General features: G+C 47.6%; 1 protein-coding gene across 1 annotated transcript in view; it reads left to right on the top strand.

Annotated features, from left to right (window-relative positions):
* LOC306758576 (lysine-specific demethylase 4A-like) overlaps positions 1-7,533 on the top strand; it is a 39,863-nt gene extending 32,330 nt beyond the window's left edge. Inside the window, exons 19-23 of the mRNA XM_079243903.1 lie at positions 3,858-4,049; positions 4,925-5,095; positions 5,197-5,316; positions 5,401-5,493; positions 6,665-7,533. Of these exons, the coding sequence (XP_079100029.1) occupies positions 3,858-4,049; positions 4,925-5,095; positions 5,197-5,316; positions 5,401-5,493; positions 6,665-6,802 (714 nt within the window). The 3' untranslated portion in view covers positions 6,803-7,533. The remainder of the gene's footprint in view (positions 1-3,857; positions 4,050-4,924; positions 5,096-5,196; positions 5,317-5,400; positions 5,494-6,664) is intronic.
* The last annotated feature ends 10,988 nt before the right edge of the window (positions 7,534-18,521 follow it).

The raw sequence follows: 18,521 nt of genomic DNA, 5'->3' as shown, positions 1-18,521 counted from the left end.
CACCACATCGTGATGAGAATCTCCCGTTCCACCACATCGTGATGAGAATCTCCCGTTCCACCTCATCACCATGAGAATCTCCCGTTCCACCTCATCAGCATGAGAATCTCCCGTTCCACCTCATCATGAGAATCTCCCGTTCCACCACATCACCATGAGAATCTCCCGTTCCACCTCATCACCATGAGAATCTCCCGTTCCACCTCATCATGAGAATCTCCCGTTCCACCACATCATGAGAATCTCCCGTTCCACCTCATCACCATGAGAATCTCCCGTTCCACCACATCACCATGAGAATCTCCCGTTCCACCACATCACCATGAGAATCTCCCGTTCCACCACATCACCATGAGAATCTCCCGTTCCACCACATCACCATGAGAATCTCCCGTTCCACCACATCACCATGAGAATCTCCCGTTCCACCACATCACCATGAGAATCTCCCGTTCCACCTCATCACCATGAGAATCTCCCGTTCCACCACATCAGGAGAATCTCCCGTTCCACCACATCATGAGAATCTCCCGTTCCACCACATCATGAGAATCTCCCGTTCCACCACATCATGAGAATCTCCCGTTCCACCACATCAGGAGAATCTCCCGTTCCACCACATCAGGAGAATCTCCCGTTCCACCACATCAGGAGAATCTCCCGTTCCACCTCATCACCATGAGAATCTCCCGTTCCACCTCATCACCATGAGAATCTCCCGTTCCACCTCATCACCATGAGAATCTCCCGTTCCACCTCATCACCATGAGAATCTCCCGTTCCACCTCATCACCATGAGAATCTCCCGTTCCACCTCATCACCATGAGAATCTCCCGTTCCACCTCATCAGCATGAGAATCTCCCGTTCCACCTCATCAGCATGAGAATCTCCCGTTCCACCTCATCATGAGAATCTCCCGTTCCACCACATCACCATGAGAATCTCCCGTTCCACCTCATCACCATGAGAATCTCCCGTTCCACCTCATCACCATGAGAATCTCCCGTTCCACCTCATCATGATGAGAATCTCCCGTTCCACCACATCGTGATGAGAATCTCCCGTTCCACCACATCGTGATGAGAATCTCCCGTTCCACCTCATCATGATGAGAATCTCCCGTTCCACCACATCATGATGAGAATCTCCCGTTCCACCACATCATGATGAGAATCTCCCGTTCCACCACATCGTGATGAGAATCTCCCGTTCCACCACATCGTGATGAGAATCTCCCGTTCCACCACACCACCATGAGAATCTCCCGTTCCACCACACCACCATGAGAATCTCCCGTTCCACCACATCATGAGAATCTCCCGTTCCACCTCATCATGATGAGAATCTCCCGTTCCACCACATCACCATGAGAATCTCCCGTTCCACCTCATCACCATGAGAATCTCCCGTTCCACCACATCACCATGAGAATCTCCCGTTCCACCTCATCACCATGAGAATCTCCCGTTCCACCACATCACCATGAGAATCTCCCGTTCCACCTCATCACCATGAGAATCTCCCGTTCCACCACATCACCATGAGAATCTCCCGTTCCACCTCATCACCATGAGAATCTCCCGTTCCACCACATCACCATGAGAATCTCCCGTTCCACCACATCGTGATGAGAATCTCCCGTTCCACCACATCACCATGAGAATCTCCCGTTCCACCACATCAGGAGAATCTCCCGTTCCACCACATCATGAGAATCTCCCGTTCCACCACATCATGAGAATCTCCCGTTCCACCACATCATGAGAATCTCCCGTTCCACCTCATCACCATGAGAATCTCCCGTTCCACCTCATCACCATGAGAATCTCCCGTTCCACCTCATCACCATGAGAATCTCCCGTTCCACCTCATCACCATGAGAATCTCCCGTTCCACCTCATCACCATGAGAATCTCCCGTTCCACCTCATCACCATGAGAATCTCCCGTTCCACCTCATCAGCATGAGAATCTCCCGTTCCACCTCATCATGAGAATCTCCCGTTCCACCACATCATGAGAATCTCCCGGTCCACCACATCACCATGAGAATCTCCCGTTCCACCTCATCACCATGAGAATCTCCCGTTCCACCTCATCATGAGAATCTCCCGTTCCACCACATCATGAGAATCTCCCGTTCCACCACATCGTGATGAGAATCTCCCGTTCCACCACATCGTGATGAGAATCTCCCGTTCCACCTCATCACCATGAGAATCTCCCGTTCCACCTCATCAGCATGAGAATCTCCCGTTCCACCACATCATGAGAATCTCCCGTTCCACCACATCACCATGAGAATCTCCCGTTCCACCTCATCACCATGAGAATCTCCCGTTCCACCTCATCATGAGAATCTCCCGTTCCACCACATCATGAGAATCTCCCGTTCCACCACATCGTGATGAGAATCTCCCGTTCCACCACATCGTGATGAGAATCTCCCGTTCCACCACATCACCATGAGAATCTCCCGTTCCACCACATCATGAGAATCTCCCGTTCCACCACATCGTGATGAGAATCTCCCGTTCCACCTCATCATGAGAATCTCCCGTTCCACCACATCGTGATGAGAATCTCCCGTTCCACCTCATCACCATGAGAATCTCCCGTTCCACCTCATCACCATGAGAATCTCCCGTTCCACCTCATCAGCATGAGAATCTCCCGTTCCACCTCATCAGCATGAGAATCTCCCGTTCCACCTCATCATGAGAATCTCCCGTTCCACCACATCATGAGAATCTCCCGTTCCACCACATCACCATGAGAATCTCCCGTTCCACCTCATCACCATGAGAATCTCCCGTTCCACCACATCGTGATGAGAATCTCCCGTTCCACCACATCACCATGAGAATCTCCCGTTCCACCACATCACCATGAGAATCTCCCGTTCCACCACATCGTGATGAGAATCTCCCGTTCCACCACATCACCATGAGAATCTCCCGTTCCACCTCATCACCATGAGAATCTCCCGTTCCACCTCATCACCATGAGAATCTCCCGTTCCACCTCATCACCATGAGAATCTCCCGTTCCACCACATCACCATGAGAATCTCCCGTTCCACCTCATCACCATGAGAATCTCCCGTTCCACCACATCACCATGAGAATCTCCCGTTCCACCACATCACCATGAGAATCTCCCGTTCCACCACATCACCATGAGAATCTCCCGTTTCACCATGAGAATCTCCCGTTCCACCACATCACGAGAATCTCCCGTTCCACCACATCACGAGAATCTCCCGTTCCACCACATCAGGAGAATCTCCCGTTCCACCACATCAGGAGAATCTCCCGTTCCACCACATCATGAGAATCTCCCGTTCCACCACATCATGAGAATCTCCCGTTCCACCACATCATGAGAATCTCCCGTTCCACCACATCATGAGAATCTCCCGTTCCACCACATCATGAGAATCTCCCGTTCCACCACATCATGAGAATCTCCCGTTCCACCACATCACCATGAGAATCTCCCGTTCCACCACATCATGAGAATCTCCTGTTCCACCACATCATGAGAATCTCCCGTTCCACCACATCACCATGAGAATCTCCCGTTCCACCTCATCAGCATGAGAATCTCCTATCTCATCTGGTGGTGAGGTGGAACGGGCCATGAGTTCCATGAGTTTTTTAGACCTACCAGGTCTAAGTAGGTCATTAGAAGGACAGCTTGTGGGTAAAATAAAAAAAAAAAAAATCAGAAAGTCTTAGTTTGTTTGAGTCATTTCCTGTTACACCATTTCTCACACTTCTAACTTCATCATGTTTCATCTTCACTCATTTCCTTCCTGCTTCTTGTTCTCTAATGTCCTTTGTCTTTTTGGCAGAAATGCGCCTACTGCAGGAAACGGATGAAGAGGGAAGTGAAGGGCTGCTGTGTGCAATGTTCCCACGGCCGCTGCTCCACAGCTTTCCACCCCACCTGTGCTCAGGCCGCCGGTATCCTCATGCACCCGGACGACTGGCCCTTCATAGTCTTCATCACCTGTCACAGACATAGAGCACCTGTCATACCAGAGGTAACGTTGCATCATTCAGATGATGACATCACTTCCAGAACAACAACTATACACACTGGTCTGACTGAGATGAAATGAAAACATAACACCTTAAAGTGGAGAAACACAAAAACCAAAGTGGGTTAAAAATGAAAAAAGAATGAGAAAGAATGAGAAAAATGAGAAAGAATTCTTCATCATCACCTACATCATCATTACCACCACTGTCAGTGTTCACACGGGGAACATCTTATTTACCTGTGGTGGAAATCAGGATCAGAAGATGGATGTTAAAATGGATCCTAGAGTCCAAGAGGACTCCAAGATCTCTGAATTCTTCAGTCAGCAATGTTACAACTAAAAAATCACGCAAAAACGTAACGCAAAAGAAGAAAAATGCGCTGCGGACAAAGAAACAAACTGCGAATACAGAAAAGCGATGCATAGTCAAAAACTACTGCAACAAAAAGGCACTGGATATTCAGTCTCGCAACGGAAACCGGCGAGTTTCTACCCGAGACAAACAAAGGGGACAAAAACAGCGATTCTGTAAGAAGGAATATTTAGGCCAGTAAAAAATACCATTGGCCGGTGAATATTTTCATCTCCCGGCCAACCGGGCCGGGAAGCCAAAAAGTTCATTTCGGACGCTGTTTTTCTTTGATGGTTCTGAACATGTTGTCGTAAAGAGCTGTCCTCAGCGATCTCGTCCTGAACTCTGCTTTGTTGTGGCATTTGAGTCATGCAACTACAAGTCTGAGCATATTAATCCTCTGATTTGTGTTGCTTCTCTGGAAAACTGTCAGTTTTGGTCGCAGAGTTCAGTTGATGTAAACGGTGTGTTTTCTGGCAGCAGGAGGAGAGTTGGTTGGTAACGTTCCCTCTGTTCTCTGCAGCGTAACAAGGCCTCCATGCGGGAGCTGTCGGTGGGTCAGAAGGTCATCTGCAAATACAAAAATGGCCGTTACTACCACAGTGAGGTGGTGGAGCTGACCACAGCCACCTTTTACGAAGTGGTGTTTGACGACGGCTCGTACAGTGACAATCTCTTCCCAGAGGACATTGAGGTTGGTAAATTGATGTCTGGAAAACAGCTGTTTCCCTTTCTGAGCATGCTGCAAGTTTCCTTTCTTACCTGAGTCTGACTTTTCCTTTGACGTATCTGCAGAATCGGGACTGCGTCCGCCTTGGCCCACCTTCCGAAGGCGAAGCCGTTCAGGTCAGATGGACGGATGGGTTGATATACGGAGCCAAGTTTATCACATCACACTCCATCCCCATGTACCTGGTAAACCTCGGCTCCCTTCCTCTGACCTCGCCGTCAAACCGAACCAGGTCCCGGCCTCACCGCTGTGTTTGTGTCTGGATTCAGGTGGAGTTTGAAGATGGATCCCAGATCTCCGTGAAGAGAGAAGACATCTACAGTCTCGACGAGGATTTACCCAAACGAGTCAAGTCCCGTTTGGTAAGCCCGACTTCCACCCTCACACAGACGCCCTACGTTAAAGCAATGCTTGCCTCAAAGTCCACCTTAAAAGCTGCGAGAAATCATTTGGACTTTACTGACGTGATGATGTCATTTGTTTACACAGTCGAGGCTCATTAATGTACAAGATGGAAGACGTTGATGTAGCTCTAAACACAGGAACCTGTCATGTTAGCATTTCCTCTAGAGTCAGGGTTTACCAGGGATACGTAGTAGGGCTGCACAATTAATCAGATTTTGATCGTGATCAAGATTTTGGTGGCCACAATTAAATAAACCTGATCGTCTACGACATTTAAATTCAAAACGCATCTCTCTCTGATCACTCAGGTTATCTACCAGTAGTCTGCCGACCCCCAGGGGGCGCACGCGTGGTAAAGGCTTCATTAAGCTGCCTAAATACCAAGCGCGCACACCTTTTACCAGCAGCCAGTTAAGTATCGTGTGATGGGTTGGACAGTTGAGGTCCGCATTTTTCCTGTTGCACGTAAAACAGATTGTTTTGATTAAACAGCTGATCGAGGTGGTAAAAATATAAACATTTTTCAATGTGTAAAATTAAAATACACAAACCCCGCCGCGTGCACGACCCGCCCTGCCGCGGACAAAGTTGCTCATTAAATATGAAATAAGCAGCTTCATTGAACAAAAAGCAGACATCGAGGCCCACATTGATTCCCCCCCCCCCCGGCTTCAGACGAGCTTTTAGACTGATGAGAGCAGGTCATGTCGAGAATGGAAAATACAGTTGTGTATGTATGTATATGTATATATATATGTGTGTGTGTGTGTGTGTGTATATATATATATATGTATATATATATATATATATGTATATATATATATATATATATATATATATATATATATATATAAATAAATAATACATTTATTAATAATGTAGAGTTGCCAGGTAGGTTGTTTACAAGTGGTATATAAAGAATGCATGTTTTTCCAGACACAATGAATCATCATGATTAATCGTGTTTACAATATTGCTCTAAATAATCGTGATTATTATTTTGGCCATAATCGTGCAGCCCTAATACGTAGGAATTAGGGTATGCCAGCCAGCGGTAGGATGCTCTGAGCAGGTGTTTATGATCACATGAATGTGAAGGAGTGAAAACATGGCGTGTTGTGTTTGCAGTCTGTGGCGTCGGACATGCGCTTTGAGCTCTTCACGCAGAACGACGTCAAGCAGAACTCCAAGCGTCAGCGGGTAATCAACTCGCGCTACAGAGAGGACTTCATCGAGCCCGTCATCTACAGGACCATCATGGAGTGACGGCGTTACCGCGGAGACTCTGGCTGGCAGGAAGCCCCTCCCACCTCCTCCCTGTTCTTCCGAAGCTTTTCAGGCTCCATGTTTTTAAACTACGGCTGGGACTTGAGTGCGTTAAATCTTCTCCTGCTTCCCTTTACTCAGGACGAAGTCATCATAGACTTAAACCAGCGTCATGGTCTGTCTGGTCCATCTGAACCCCAAAGAATCCACATCTTTCTGAGCAAACAGGATGGTTTTCGCTGGATTCGAGACGTTTTCCAGGTCTGAGCCGCACCATTCACAGGGCCGCACAGACTTCCTCTCTCCTGCTTCACTCCAACTATTGTAAATAAAACAGTTAATTTATGCAAGCGGACGGAGTTTCCCCGACCTGTAGAGAAGCTCAGATGTATTTATATTTATTATCAGGGTAGGCTGTTTTCCTTTGCTGGGAATGTGAGACGATCAAACTCCAGAAAAGCACTTACTGGTTCCTCCACGCGAGATGCTTTGTGTTTCCAGTGAAGGAAAGATCTAGAAAAGATGGTTTCAGGTCAGTGTCTCCTCCTTTAGTCTCGCTGTGTTTTAAAACAGTCTTGTGTTCATGACCCCGGTCTCTTCATAGATCCAGTCTCCGCTTTCGCTTTTTCTTTTTATGCTTCTGGATTTATCTTGGTCTCCATGGCAACAGTAAATCCATGCACTATTTGTAAACATCAACTCTTTGAGTAAAGTTTGGTTTAAGAAAAAGAGTCTCCCTGCATTTTTTCTTTTTTTTGTTTGTTTTCTCTAATTGGACCTCGTCAGACCAGAATCTGGTTTTAGTCTGGACCTGCAGACCAGAATCTGGGTGTAGTCTGCACCTGCAGACCAGAATCTGGGTGTAGTCTGCACCTGCAGACCAGAATCTGGGTGTAGTCTGCACCTGCAGACCAGAATCTGGTTTTAGTCTGGACCTGCAGACCAGAATCTGGACCTGCAGACCAGAATCTGGGTGTAGTCTGGACCTGCAGACCAGAATCTGGGTGTAGTCTGGACCTGCAGACCAGAATCTGGGTGTAGTCTGGACCTGCAGACCAGAATCTGGACCTGCAGACCAGAATCTGGGTGTAGTCTGGACCTGCAGACCAGAATCTGGACCTGCAGACCAGAATCTGGGTGTAGTCTGGACCTGCAGACCAGAATCTGGGTGTAGTCTGGACCTGCAGACCAGAATCTGGGTGTAGTCTGGACCTGCAGACCAGAATCTGGTTTTAGTCTGGACCTGCAGACCAGAATCTGGTTTTAGTCTGGACCTGCAGACCAGAATCTGGGTGTAGTCTGGACCTGCAGACCAGAATCTGGGTGTAGTCTGGACCTGCAGACCAGAATCTGGGTGTAGTCTGGACCTGCAGACCAGAATCTGGGTGTAGTCTGGACCTGCAGACCAGAATCTGGTTTTAGTCTGGACCTGCAGACCAGAATCTGGACCTGCAGACCAGAATCTGGGTGTAGTCTGGACCTGCAGACCAGAATCTGGGTGTAGTCTGGACCTGCAGACCAGAATCTGGTTTTAGTCTGGACCTGCAGACCAGAATCTGGTTTTAGTCTGGACCTGCAGACCAGAATCTGGGTGTAGTCTGCACCTGCAGACCAGAATCTGGACCTGCAGACCAGAATCTGGTTTTAGTCTGGACCTGCAGACCAGAATCTGGGTGTAGTCTGGACCTGCAGACCAGAATCTGGGTGTAGTCTGCACCTGCAGACCAGAATCTGGACCTGCAGACCAGAATCTGGACCTGCAGACCAGAATCTGGGTTTAGTCTGGACCTGCAGACCAGAATCTGGGTGTAGTCTGCACCTGCAGACCAGAATCTGGGTGTAGTCTGCACCTGCAGACCAGAATCTGGGTTTAGTCTGGACCTGCAGACCAGAATCTGGGTGTAGTCTGGACCTGCAGACCAGAATCTGGGTTTAGTCTGGACCTGCAGACCAGAATCTGGGTGTAGTCTGGACCTGCAGACCAGAATCTGGGTGTAGTCTGCACCTGCAGACCAGAATCTGGACCTGCAGACCAGAATCTGGACCTGCAGACCAGAATCTGGGTTTAGTCTGGACCTGCAGACCAGAATCTGGGTGTAGTCTGCACCTGCAGACCAGAATCTGGACCTGCAGACCAGAATCTGGTTTTAGTCTGGACCTGCAGACCAGAATCTGGGTGTAGTCTGGACCTGCAGACCAGAATCTGGGTGTAGTCTGCACCTGCAGACCAGAATCTGGGTGTAGTCTGCACCTGCAGACCAGAATCTGGGTGTAGTCTGCACCTGCAGACCAGAATCTGGGTGTAGTCTGCACCTGCAGACCAGAATCTGGGTGTAGTCTGGACCTGCAGACCAGAATCTGGGTTTAGTCTGGACCTGCAGACCAGAATCTGGACCTGCAGACCAGAATCTGGGTGTAGTCTGGACCTGCAGACCAGAATCTGGGTGTAGTCTGGACCTGCAGACCAGAATCTGGTTTTAGTCTGGACCTGCAGACCAGAATCTGGTTTTAGTCTGGACCTGCAGACCAGAATCTGGGTGTAGTCTGGACCTGCACCGGACCAGCCTGCAGGACCCGTTTTTTCTCTGCCTTGCTTGAACCAGATTGAGGTTTTGGGGATTTTCTGTGGGATCCGCAGCATGTTCAGTGTGTGTTGGTGTCCTCGCTGGTGAAGAAACTCCACATGGTGACGACAGGTCTGTGGACTGGGGTACATATATGAAGGCTTGGTGGGGCCGAACTGGCCTGGTGACCGATCGGGGAGGCTGAACAAGCTGCAGGAAGACAGAAAGTTGACGACCTCCATTGTTTTATTCCTCCAGAGATGCCAACACGAAGCACGAGAAAGAAACGTTTTCTTATTGCAATGATGTCATTTAGACTCAGAATCTTTCCATCGTGGTTCTTCTGGATCTTTGTGCCGCCTTTCATTCAGTAGACCATCAGATTTTATCAGACTGGAAGGTCTGGTGGGTCTCTCAGGTTCTGTCTTCCTGTCCCACAGGCCCACAGGTTTTAGTAAGTATGGATACATGCTCCTTAAGGAACCGTGGAATAAATGTGGGGTTCCCCAAGGATCAGCTTTAGGTCCAATACTTCTTCATTTGTACATGCTGCGTCTTGGGGATGTCATCAGGAGACACGGCGCTGCTTTTCACCGCTATGCTGACGATACACAGCTTTACATCGCTGTGTCTCTGATGAACCCATTAAAACCCTTTTAAACTGAGTTTTAGACATGAAGTCACGGATGGCAGAGACTTTCTTACAACCAGGACTGAGCTGAGCTTTTAAATATCTGATCTGAAGACGAGAGAGATCATTTCACTTTAAACTTTAAACCTGTGTGAGAAATCTGGGTGTTTTATTTGACTCTGAGCTGAATTTTATTCCACGCATCAGAAACATCACAAAGAGGATTTTATCATCTAGAAAACATCGCCAGAGTCGACCATTTCTCTCTCCTGCCATCACAGAGGTGATTTTATATCTACTAGATTAGATTATTGTAACTCGCTGCTCTCTGGTCTTCCTAAAAAGTCCATTTCAAGCTTACGACTCCAGAACTCAGCGGCGTGCGTTCTGACGAGGACCGGAGGGCGGGAACACACCACAACAGACATTAAATGGCTGCATTGGCTTCCTGTGCGTTTCAGGGTTGATTTTAAGATTCTTTTAGTCTTTTATAAATGTCTTAATGATCTTGGGCTTTCTTATTTATCTGGACCTGCAGCCGGGCCCTGAGGTTGTGGCCCTGGCGGACCCTGAGGTCCTCTGGTTCTGGCCCTTTGCGGTGAGGCCTCTTTCCATTGCTGTGGTCCCCGTCTGTGGAGCAGCCTGCCGGAGGTCCTCAGGGCTGCAGAGACTGTTGATGTTTTTAAAAGAGGCTCAAGGGCTTTTTATTTGAGCTCTTAGATGATCTTCTCCGGTTTTTAAACCATGCAAGGATTATCTATATATTGTTTTTTTTTTTCTTGGTTTATTTCTATTTACTTGTTTATTTGTACCTTTTTTTTACTTGTTTATTCTTTGCTGGTCTCTTTAAGCTTTGTCATTCCAGTGTTCTCCTCATGTGGATCCTCCACGCTGGGCGCTGTACCTGCTCAGCTTGCCAGGTCGTTGCTATGGCGATGGCCTTTAACAGGTGTATTGTAGCCATTTGGCTGTGGTGCAGATCTGGGCCTACCTGAGCTGTGGCTGATCCAGTGGTGACGTGCTCCATGGTTACGGGTGAACTGGCCCCTGGTGCGAAACGATTGCCACGATGTTTCCTCGCAGTTTGCCGAGCCAGATGTTTCATCTTTTTTCTTTTTGGGTTAAAGAGACAGAAGATCATTTCAGAGTTTTGCCATGCATCATGGGATTGGGGGATGTGTTCAGCATGTGTGTGTGAATTATGTGTTTATTTTCCTTGTTGTTTTCGTACATGTAAAGTACTTTGCGTTGCTTCATGTATGAAAGGTGCTCTACAAATACATTTTGATTTGATAAACGTCAACAGTTCAAGCTTTTCTCCAACATTAATAGAAAATCAGGACGTTTGAACGTGTCTCCATCAATCTTCATCTGAAACGTCCCATAGAGACGCTTTCACACGTCAAAGTGATGACGAAGAATCTGATTCCAGGTTGATCCTGAGGCGCGTGCAGACCTTCTGTTCCTACTCCACTCTCACGCCCTCTCATGCCTTCATGATGGCTGCTGGGTTTCATGTCCTCTGAATGTTGTCCAGCCATTTTCATGTCTCACTTTTACTGCTCCGTCAGTCTTCTGGAGTCTTTGCATGGAAGCGAAACATCAGTGTGCAGCAGAAGCTGGATGAAGTATCTCCCCCACTGCAGAAACGGCTTGTTTTACAGGAGGAGGGAAGATGGTGCGCATCTGCAGCAGATGGCCCGTCCTTATATATATATATTTATTTGTGTGTATTCATTTACTTTCCTGATGCTATTAGATGTCGGACAGTATACTGTGCGTGACTGTTGTACAATTTGACTTGTAAACATCTCCACTGATACTGCAGCCTCGTCACCTCTGTTTTTCATACGGTTTTTATCTTGATGAAGTAGAGTACCTGGAACAGTTGACCTTTAGAAGAGAGTGCAAAATGTTTACTGTATCTGGTACTCTACTTCTTCAAGATAAAACCCAACGTATTCTCATTACTGCTTCGTATAATATCTACGAAAAACTATGCTCCAAGTTACGTAGGATTTGCTACGTATTTCTAGCTACCAGTGCGCCTGTGCAAGCAGAGCAACCAGTGCGCCTGCGCACAGCAAATAAACGCCATGACTAGTTTTTACACCCACTCTGAAACTAGGGTTTGGAAAACACGTATATGCTTTAACTAGTGGGTATCCAACGTATAAATGATATGTGTTGATAAAGGCAAATATGATGGCTTATCTGAGATATATAAACAATTATAACATCAAGTGGATGTGGCCTGGTCAATCTTCCACAATTTCATTGGAAATAGGTTCGTATTATGACGCTTTTTCTTCATATTTCAAATATAAGTGACAGCCAGGCTAGTATTTATTAAGTAACGAAATGATCTGTGATGTGAAACAGAAAATATGTGCCTGAAATGAAGATACTGTAGCCCAACCATCCATAAAAATACAGCTTTAGCGGGAAGTAAATGATTGACACCCAGTGCAGCCAATAGGAAGGGGAGAAAATAAGAAAAAAAAAACCCCACAAGGAGCATTAAACACGTTGAAGTCTGAGTAAAATGCATCGTGTCTCGCTGATTATGACTGTAAAGCTCTTGAGTTTATCGGTATCAGCTGCATTGCTAGATGTTTAAAATAAAACAAACTGTAAATAATTGTTTAGCAGCACAACTTGATATGAACGTATAAAGTACACTGCTGTCCGCACCACATGACCACTGCAGTCCAATCACGGCTGTCTTATGGGGCCAGTTTTCCAAATCTGGGAGAAAATCAGACCTTTTTCTCTCTCTTTATCTTAATTACAATTAATCCGTTGTATGGGATAATGATACATGAATATTTGTCTTTAAAAATAAATGGATGCCGTCTGTATTGAGTGACATTATCCATATAGTATATGATCAATATTGGAATTCAGAACCTGAATCCAAGCTGAAAGCATAAATATTTTTCTTTTACTTGGGCAAAATTAGCAGATCCAAAATAATATCACAGTTTGGTTTCAAGCATTGAACTACAGCCATTCTGATGAGTTGTGGATGTGGATGTACATCACACTTCCTTTATTTTCAGTGGAAATATTTAGAACTGCCCACAAGCAGTAAATTTTAATTAATAATTTAATAATTTTTAGATGTATGAATTAATTTGCACTTTCTTTGAATGTCGAGATTTTTTTTCTAAAAACAATACCGTTCACCCAGATATACTGTCGACACCCTGGGTTTTCCTCTGTCGTCTTCCAACGTAAGTAGATATTTATTATAATTTTATGTAAATAAAATACATGATGCAGAAGTTGTTAAAGTACTAACTAGCACTTTTAAAAACCCTAACTTTTTCAAATTTGTGACAGGTAATTTATTACATGTTGTGTAATTACATTCACTAATTTATTTATTTTCACAGATAATTTCCAAATCAAAGAGCAGCAGCCTGGATTTCCTTATAAACCGAATCATCCTGAAGGTAATGAGCAAATTAGTCAACCTCAGAACTGACTGATTTATTTTTTTTTTTTTTTTTTTTTTTTTTTTTTTTTTTTTTTTTTTTTTTTTTTTTTTTTTTTTTTTTTTTTTTTTTTTTTGTCTTGTCCAGCATTTAAGCAAGCAGACTGATGTTCTGGATGCTGTGTTCTGCTGAGCAAATTTATTTTGCCAAGGGGAACTTTTGTAGATGTAATGATCCCCTTGTATTTCTTGATTCTTATTTTATTTTTCAATTTGTTTTGGATAATAGCTTGTATTACAGAGTTTATGCTACTGGACCCGACCGGAAAGGACAGGAAAGGGGCAGAAAGAGAACAGAAAAAAAAACAAAAAAACAAAAAACAAAAGAAAGAGATCAATGCATACATGTATATGCACATACATACCCACCTACATATATGTGTATATACACTCGCACATACATTATATATATACATATATACATACATACATACATATACACATACATACACACATATACACATACATACACATGCATACACACACATGTACACATACATGCATACATAAAGATAGATATACATACATACATATACACATACATACACACACATATATATATATATATATATACATATATACACATATACATACTCACATACATACACATACATATACACATACACATACACACACATACACATACACTCACACATATGCATACATATATACATATCCATACACATACATACATACACATACACATACACATAAGTACACACACATACCCACCCACACACATAAATATATACACCCACACAAGCCAACTCTAGATTCGTGGAGAACAAAACCGTTGACAATCATGAAGACCAGAAACTAGCAAGTTAAGTCAAAAAGACAGAAAGAGAGGTACCTGCTGTTAGTGAATAAACTTGCTGGATGACTCAGTGACTGTGACACATGCAGAACATTCATGCAGAACATTCAGAGTGGAACGTGTTTAGAGAAGAGTGATCATGCCAATGTGACCCCGCCCGCCTACAGCTAGAGGAAGGCCAGGAGAACCCAGAGACCCGGGTAACCGACAGTCACCCCCAGGTACAGATCCCAACCCCCCCACTCCAGAGCCAGCCATGCATCTGCCCAGGAGGTGGCGAAGGAGGTGCCCAACCAGAGTCCCCCGCAGTCAGGGGGAACAGGCCCCAGCAGGCCCAGGCCGGCAAGGGCCGATCCCGCCGGGCACCGGCCACCTAGGGCAGACAGAGCGCAGGCCCCAGGGCCCCAAGAGCCCGTGAGCAGCCCCCCGCCCCCGCAGGCAGAGGGCACAGCCCACACCGACGGAGGACCAGGATCCCCAGACCGCCACCCAGCGGCAGCCAGGTCGCACCCCAGCGCACCAGCTGCGCCCCCGGGTACAGGACACCACCCCCCAACCACCAAACCACACACACATATACATGCATACCCCGCCCCCCCCCCCCAACACGCACTCCCCTCACACATATACATGCATACCCCCCCCCCCCCCCCCAAACACGCACTCCCCTCTCAACCCCCATCCACACAACCCTCTGCAATCCATGCACATCATCCATAACATATACAACCCCACCCCACCTCTACTCACTCACCCATACCAAGTCACACGAACCCCAATCGCCCCCGCCCCCACACACGCTCACCCCCCCCCCCACACACACACGCTCACACCCCGCCACCCCATCCCTCTACTTCTACCCAACCACACATGCCCCACCAAACACCCCTCCACCACCCATAGCCCCCCTCCAAACTTCACCCTCACTCACACATCCCATTCCGCATATACACCCCCCCCTACACACACACACACACACACACACATACCCTCACTCCTCCAACACAGGCACACCCCAATACAACCCACGCGCCAACATACCCCTCCACACACACATCTACTCATCCTCACACATCCCTATCCCCTACCCACCTATATCCCTAACCCTAATCCCCCCCCCAGCCATCCCACCATCCATCTGTAACCCCATACACCCACTCCCACACATCCTCACCTCACCCCTCCATCATGTCCCATGTGAGATACCTCAGAGGGGGCAGAGGACAGGATGGCCCCGATCAGGGCCCCCATAATTACCGCCCACCACTCCCAGCGTCCCCCCCACCACCCCACAGATGCAGCCGACCCAGCACCCCCCCAGGGCCGGCGACAACCCTCCTACAGCCAGGCCAGCCCAGACTTAGGCCTAATGGACGGCACTCTTCCCCCACCCGTACCCCCCCCCCAGTAAAGCCCCGAGAGCAGGGGCATGAGAAGACCCTATCGTCCCTGCCTCCCCCCCGCTTATGACTGATTGTGAAGTATGTATTAGTTGCAATTAAAACTGAGGGAATTGCCACGCGGTGTTGGGAGAGGGACCACCTAAGCAGCCCCGCCCACCATACACCGCATGCTCTTCCCCCTAATCATGTGAGTCGTCAGTGTTTTGGTGTTTGGTGTCTAAGTGTAATTAAAACTGGGAGGTGAGCCGAGGCTGGGTGCAGCGATCAAGACCACCTTGATGGCCTTTCTCACCACCCAGCGCCACGTGCACACCTCCCAATACCCTGCCTGTGTGTGATGGGGAGCGGGGAGGAAGAGGGGTTGAGGGATTTAAGTCTGGAGGAAAGTGAGCTTTCCTCCAGAAGGTGAGCCGCCAGCGGCACTGGGCATGCCCCCTACTCCCAGGGCCCCCCAAGGACCAGGACAAGCCGGGGACAGCCATCCCCGTAACCAGAGCCTTCGGCGACTCTAACCAGAGAGTCATCACCGACCCAAGAGGGGACCAACTCACCACATGCAGAAGGGGGGCACGAGGACAAAGAGGAGGCGGGGCGGCAGAAGGGGAATCCCAGACCGATTGTCCACCGCCCCCTCACTCACAGAGGACACCCCCACCTGGGGACATGAAGTCCCCACCTTGTCCACACATCGGCACCTCACACTGTCTCAGCACAAACCTACAGCCACACACACACACACACACTTCCGGACACATTCAGGTCCACCCAGCCACCCGTTCAGCCCACCCTTAAAACCATCCTCCTGACCCCCACGTCACATCCAAATCTCCCCCACTCCCATCCATCATATCTACACTTATCCACCAACCTACCACACACATGCACCACCCACTCCCCCATACATACACCCCTGCCCCCCCCACACACACACAGACAGCACGCCCCCCCTCCCCCCTCCTCCCCCCCCATACACACACCCGTATACATGCACCACCGCCACTCCCCACATACACGCATCACCCCACTCCCCTACACACACGGCACTACCCCCCCCACAGACACCACGACACCCCCCCCACACACGCATCATCACACTTCCCCACCCACACACATCCACATACCTATGTACCGCCACCAGTCCTCAACGCACACCCCCTACACACATCCCTCCATACACACTCACATCCCATCCACACTATCAAACACCCCCCACTCAACAAGTCCCAGGGTCGCAACCAGGCACCAGAGCATGTACCTGCCCGCCGCCGCAGCGGCAGGTCCAGGTCAGCCCAGCCCCCCCCCGGCACAAGCCGACCCCCCACCCCCAAGAGACAGGGGACAACCCCGGGCACCGGAGCCCGGGACCCCGCCCAGCCCACCCCACGGCGGCACAGGCGCCCGTTACGGAGTCACGCCCGCCAACCCATCCCCCGCCAGCGACCTCGCCCCGCCGCTGCGCGGCAACTCCAGCCGCTGGCCCATCCAGGTCCACAGTAGGGCTAGAAACCTAGCCACTCCAGCAATGGAGCAGTCAAAATCCCCCCCCCAGGAGCCCACCACAGACCCACAGCCCCCAGAGAACCCCAACCGGCCACCAACCCCGAGCGCAATAAGGTCACATTCTCCCCCCATACTAAGTGATGGAGCTGATCACAGGGGACCAGAGGGAATAAAGTTCAGCCGACTGATCTCTTGAGGAGGCAGACATCATCTCGACACTGATGTGATCTAATAAGAGATTTCTGAACTGCTGGATACACAGACTTTGTTTGCTTTTCCAGTTTAGAAGGATAGTTTTCTTTGCGATACATAAACTGGTGAGGATTAAGTTTGCAGAATTAAATTCTATGTTAATTTCACCCAAGTAACCCAGTAGGCCCAGTTTGGGGTTTGTAGGGATGTTACATTTGAAGCAATTTGACAGATCTTTACATACCTGAAACCAGAATTCCTGGACAGGTGGGCAAGACCACAAAGCATGGTAGTAGCTGTCAATTGTGTTGCCAGTGCAGTGTGGACAGATGTTTGATTGTGACAGACCCATCCTGAACATCCTGTGTCCTGTATAATGAGTTCTATGCAGAATTTTAAATTGTATTAGTTGCATGTTTGAATTCTTAGTCATTGTAAATGTATTTGAACAGATTTGTGACCATTCATTTTGGTCAAAGTTACTGGATAAGTCTGCTTCCCATTTAGAAGTTGGGAGACATATGGAATCGTCTAGCTTTGATAGTAATCTATATATTTTGGATAACAGTTTCGGGGCATTGAGATTTAAGAATTCTGCAGCCCTGATAGGTAGCTGCAAGTTTAATTGATCAGGGGTGTATTTCTTACCTATAATAGATTTAAGTTGGTGGTATTCTAAGAATTTTGTGCTGCTGATTTCATATCGTGAAGTAATTGTATCAAAAGGGAGAAAGTTCCCATTTTCTATTAAATGTTCTAACTGTTTTATTCCTTTATTCTTCCACTGAGGGAAGTTTATCATTTTCCGGTTTTGCTGGATGTCGGGATTGTTCCAAATAGGTGTAAGTTTGCATGGAATAAGCAAGGATTTGGTTAGTTTAAGAAATTCCCACCAGGCCATTAGTGAGGAGCTGATATTAATGCTTTTAAAGCATTTTTGGCGTTTGACAGCTGTGCTGATAAATGGCAGGTCTGAAATTGCCATATCCTCACACATAGCTTCTTCTATATTAAGCCATGGTTCATCTAGATAGCTAGGTTTAAGCCATTTAGAGATGTATTGTAGTCTATTGCTTATAAAGTAATTTTGGAAATTAGGCAAGTCTAAGCCAC

Source organism: Telmatherina bonti, assembly GCF_933228915.1.
Source record: "Telmatherina bonti genome assembly, chromosome: 7".
Classification (NCBI taxonomy): Eukaryota; Metazoa; Chordata; class Actinopteri; order Atheriniformes; family Telmatherinidae; genus Telmatherina; species Telmatherina bonti.
Note: the sequence above shows the minus strand (reverse complement) of the source record. Positions and strands in the feature narration are given on the sequence as shown.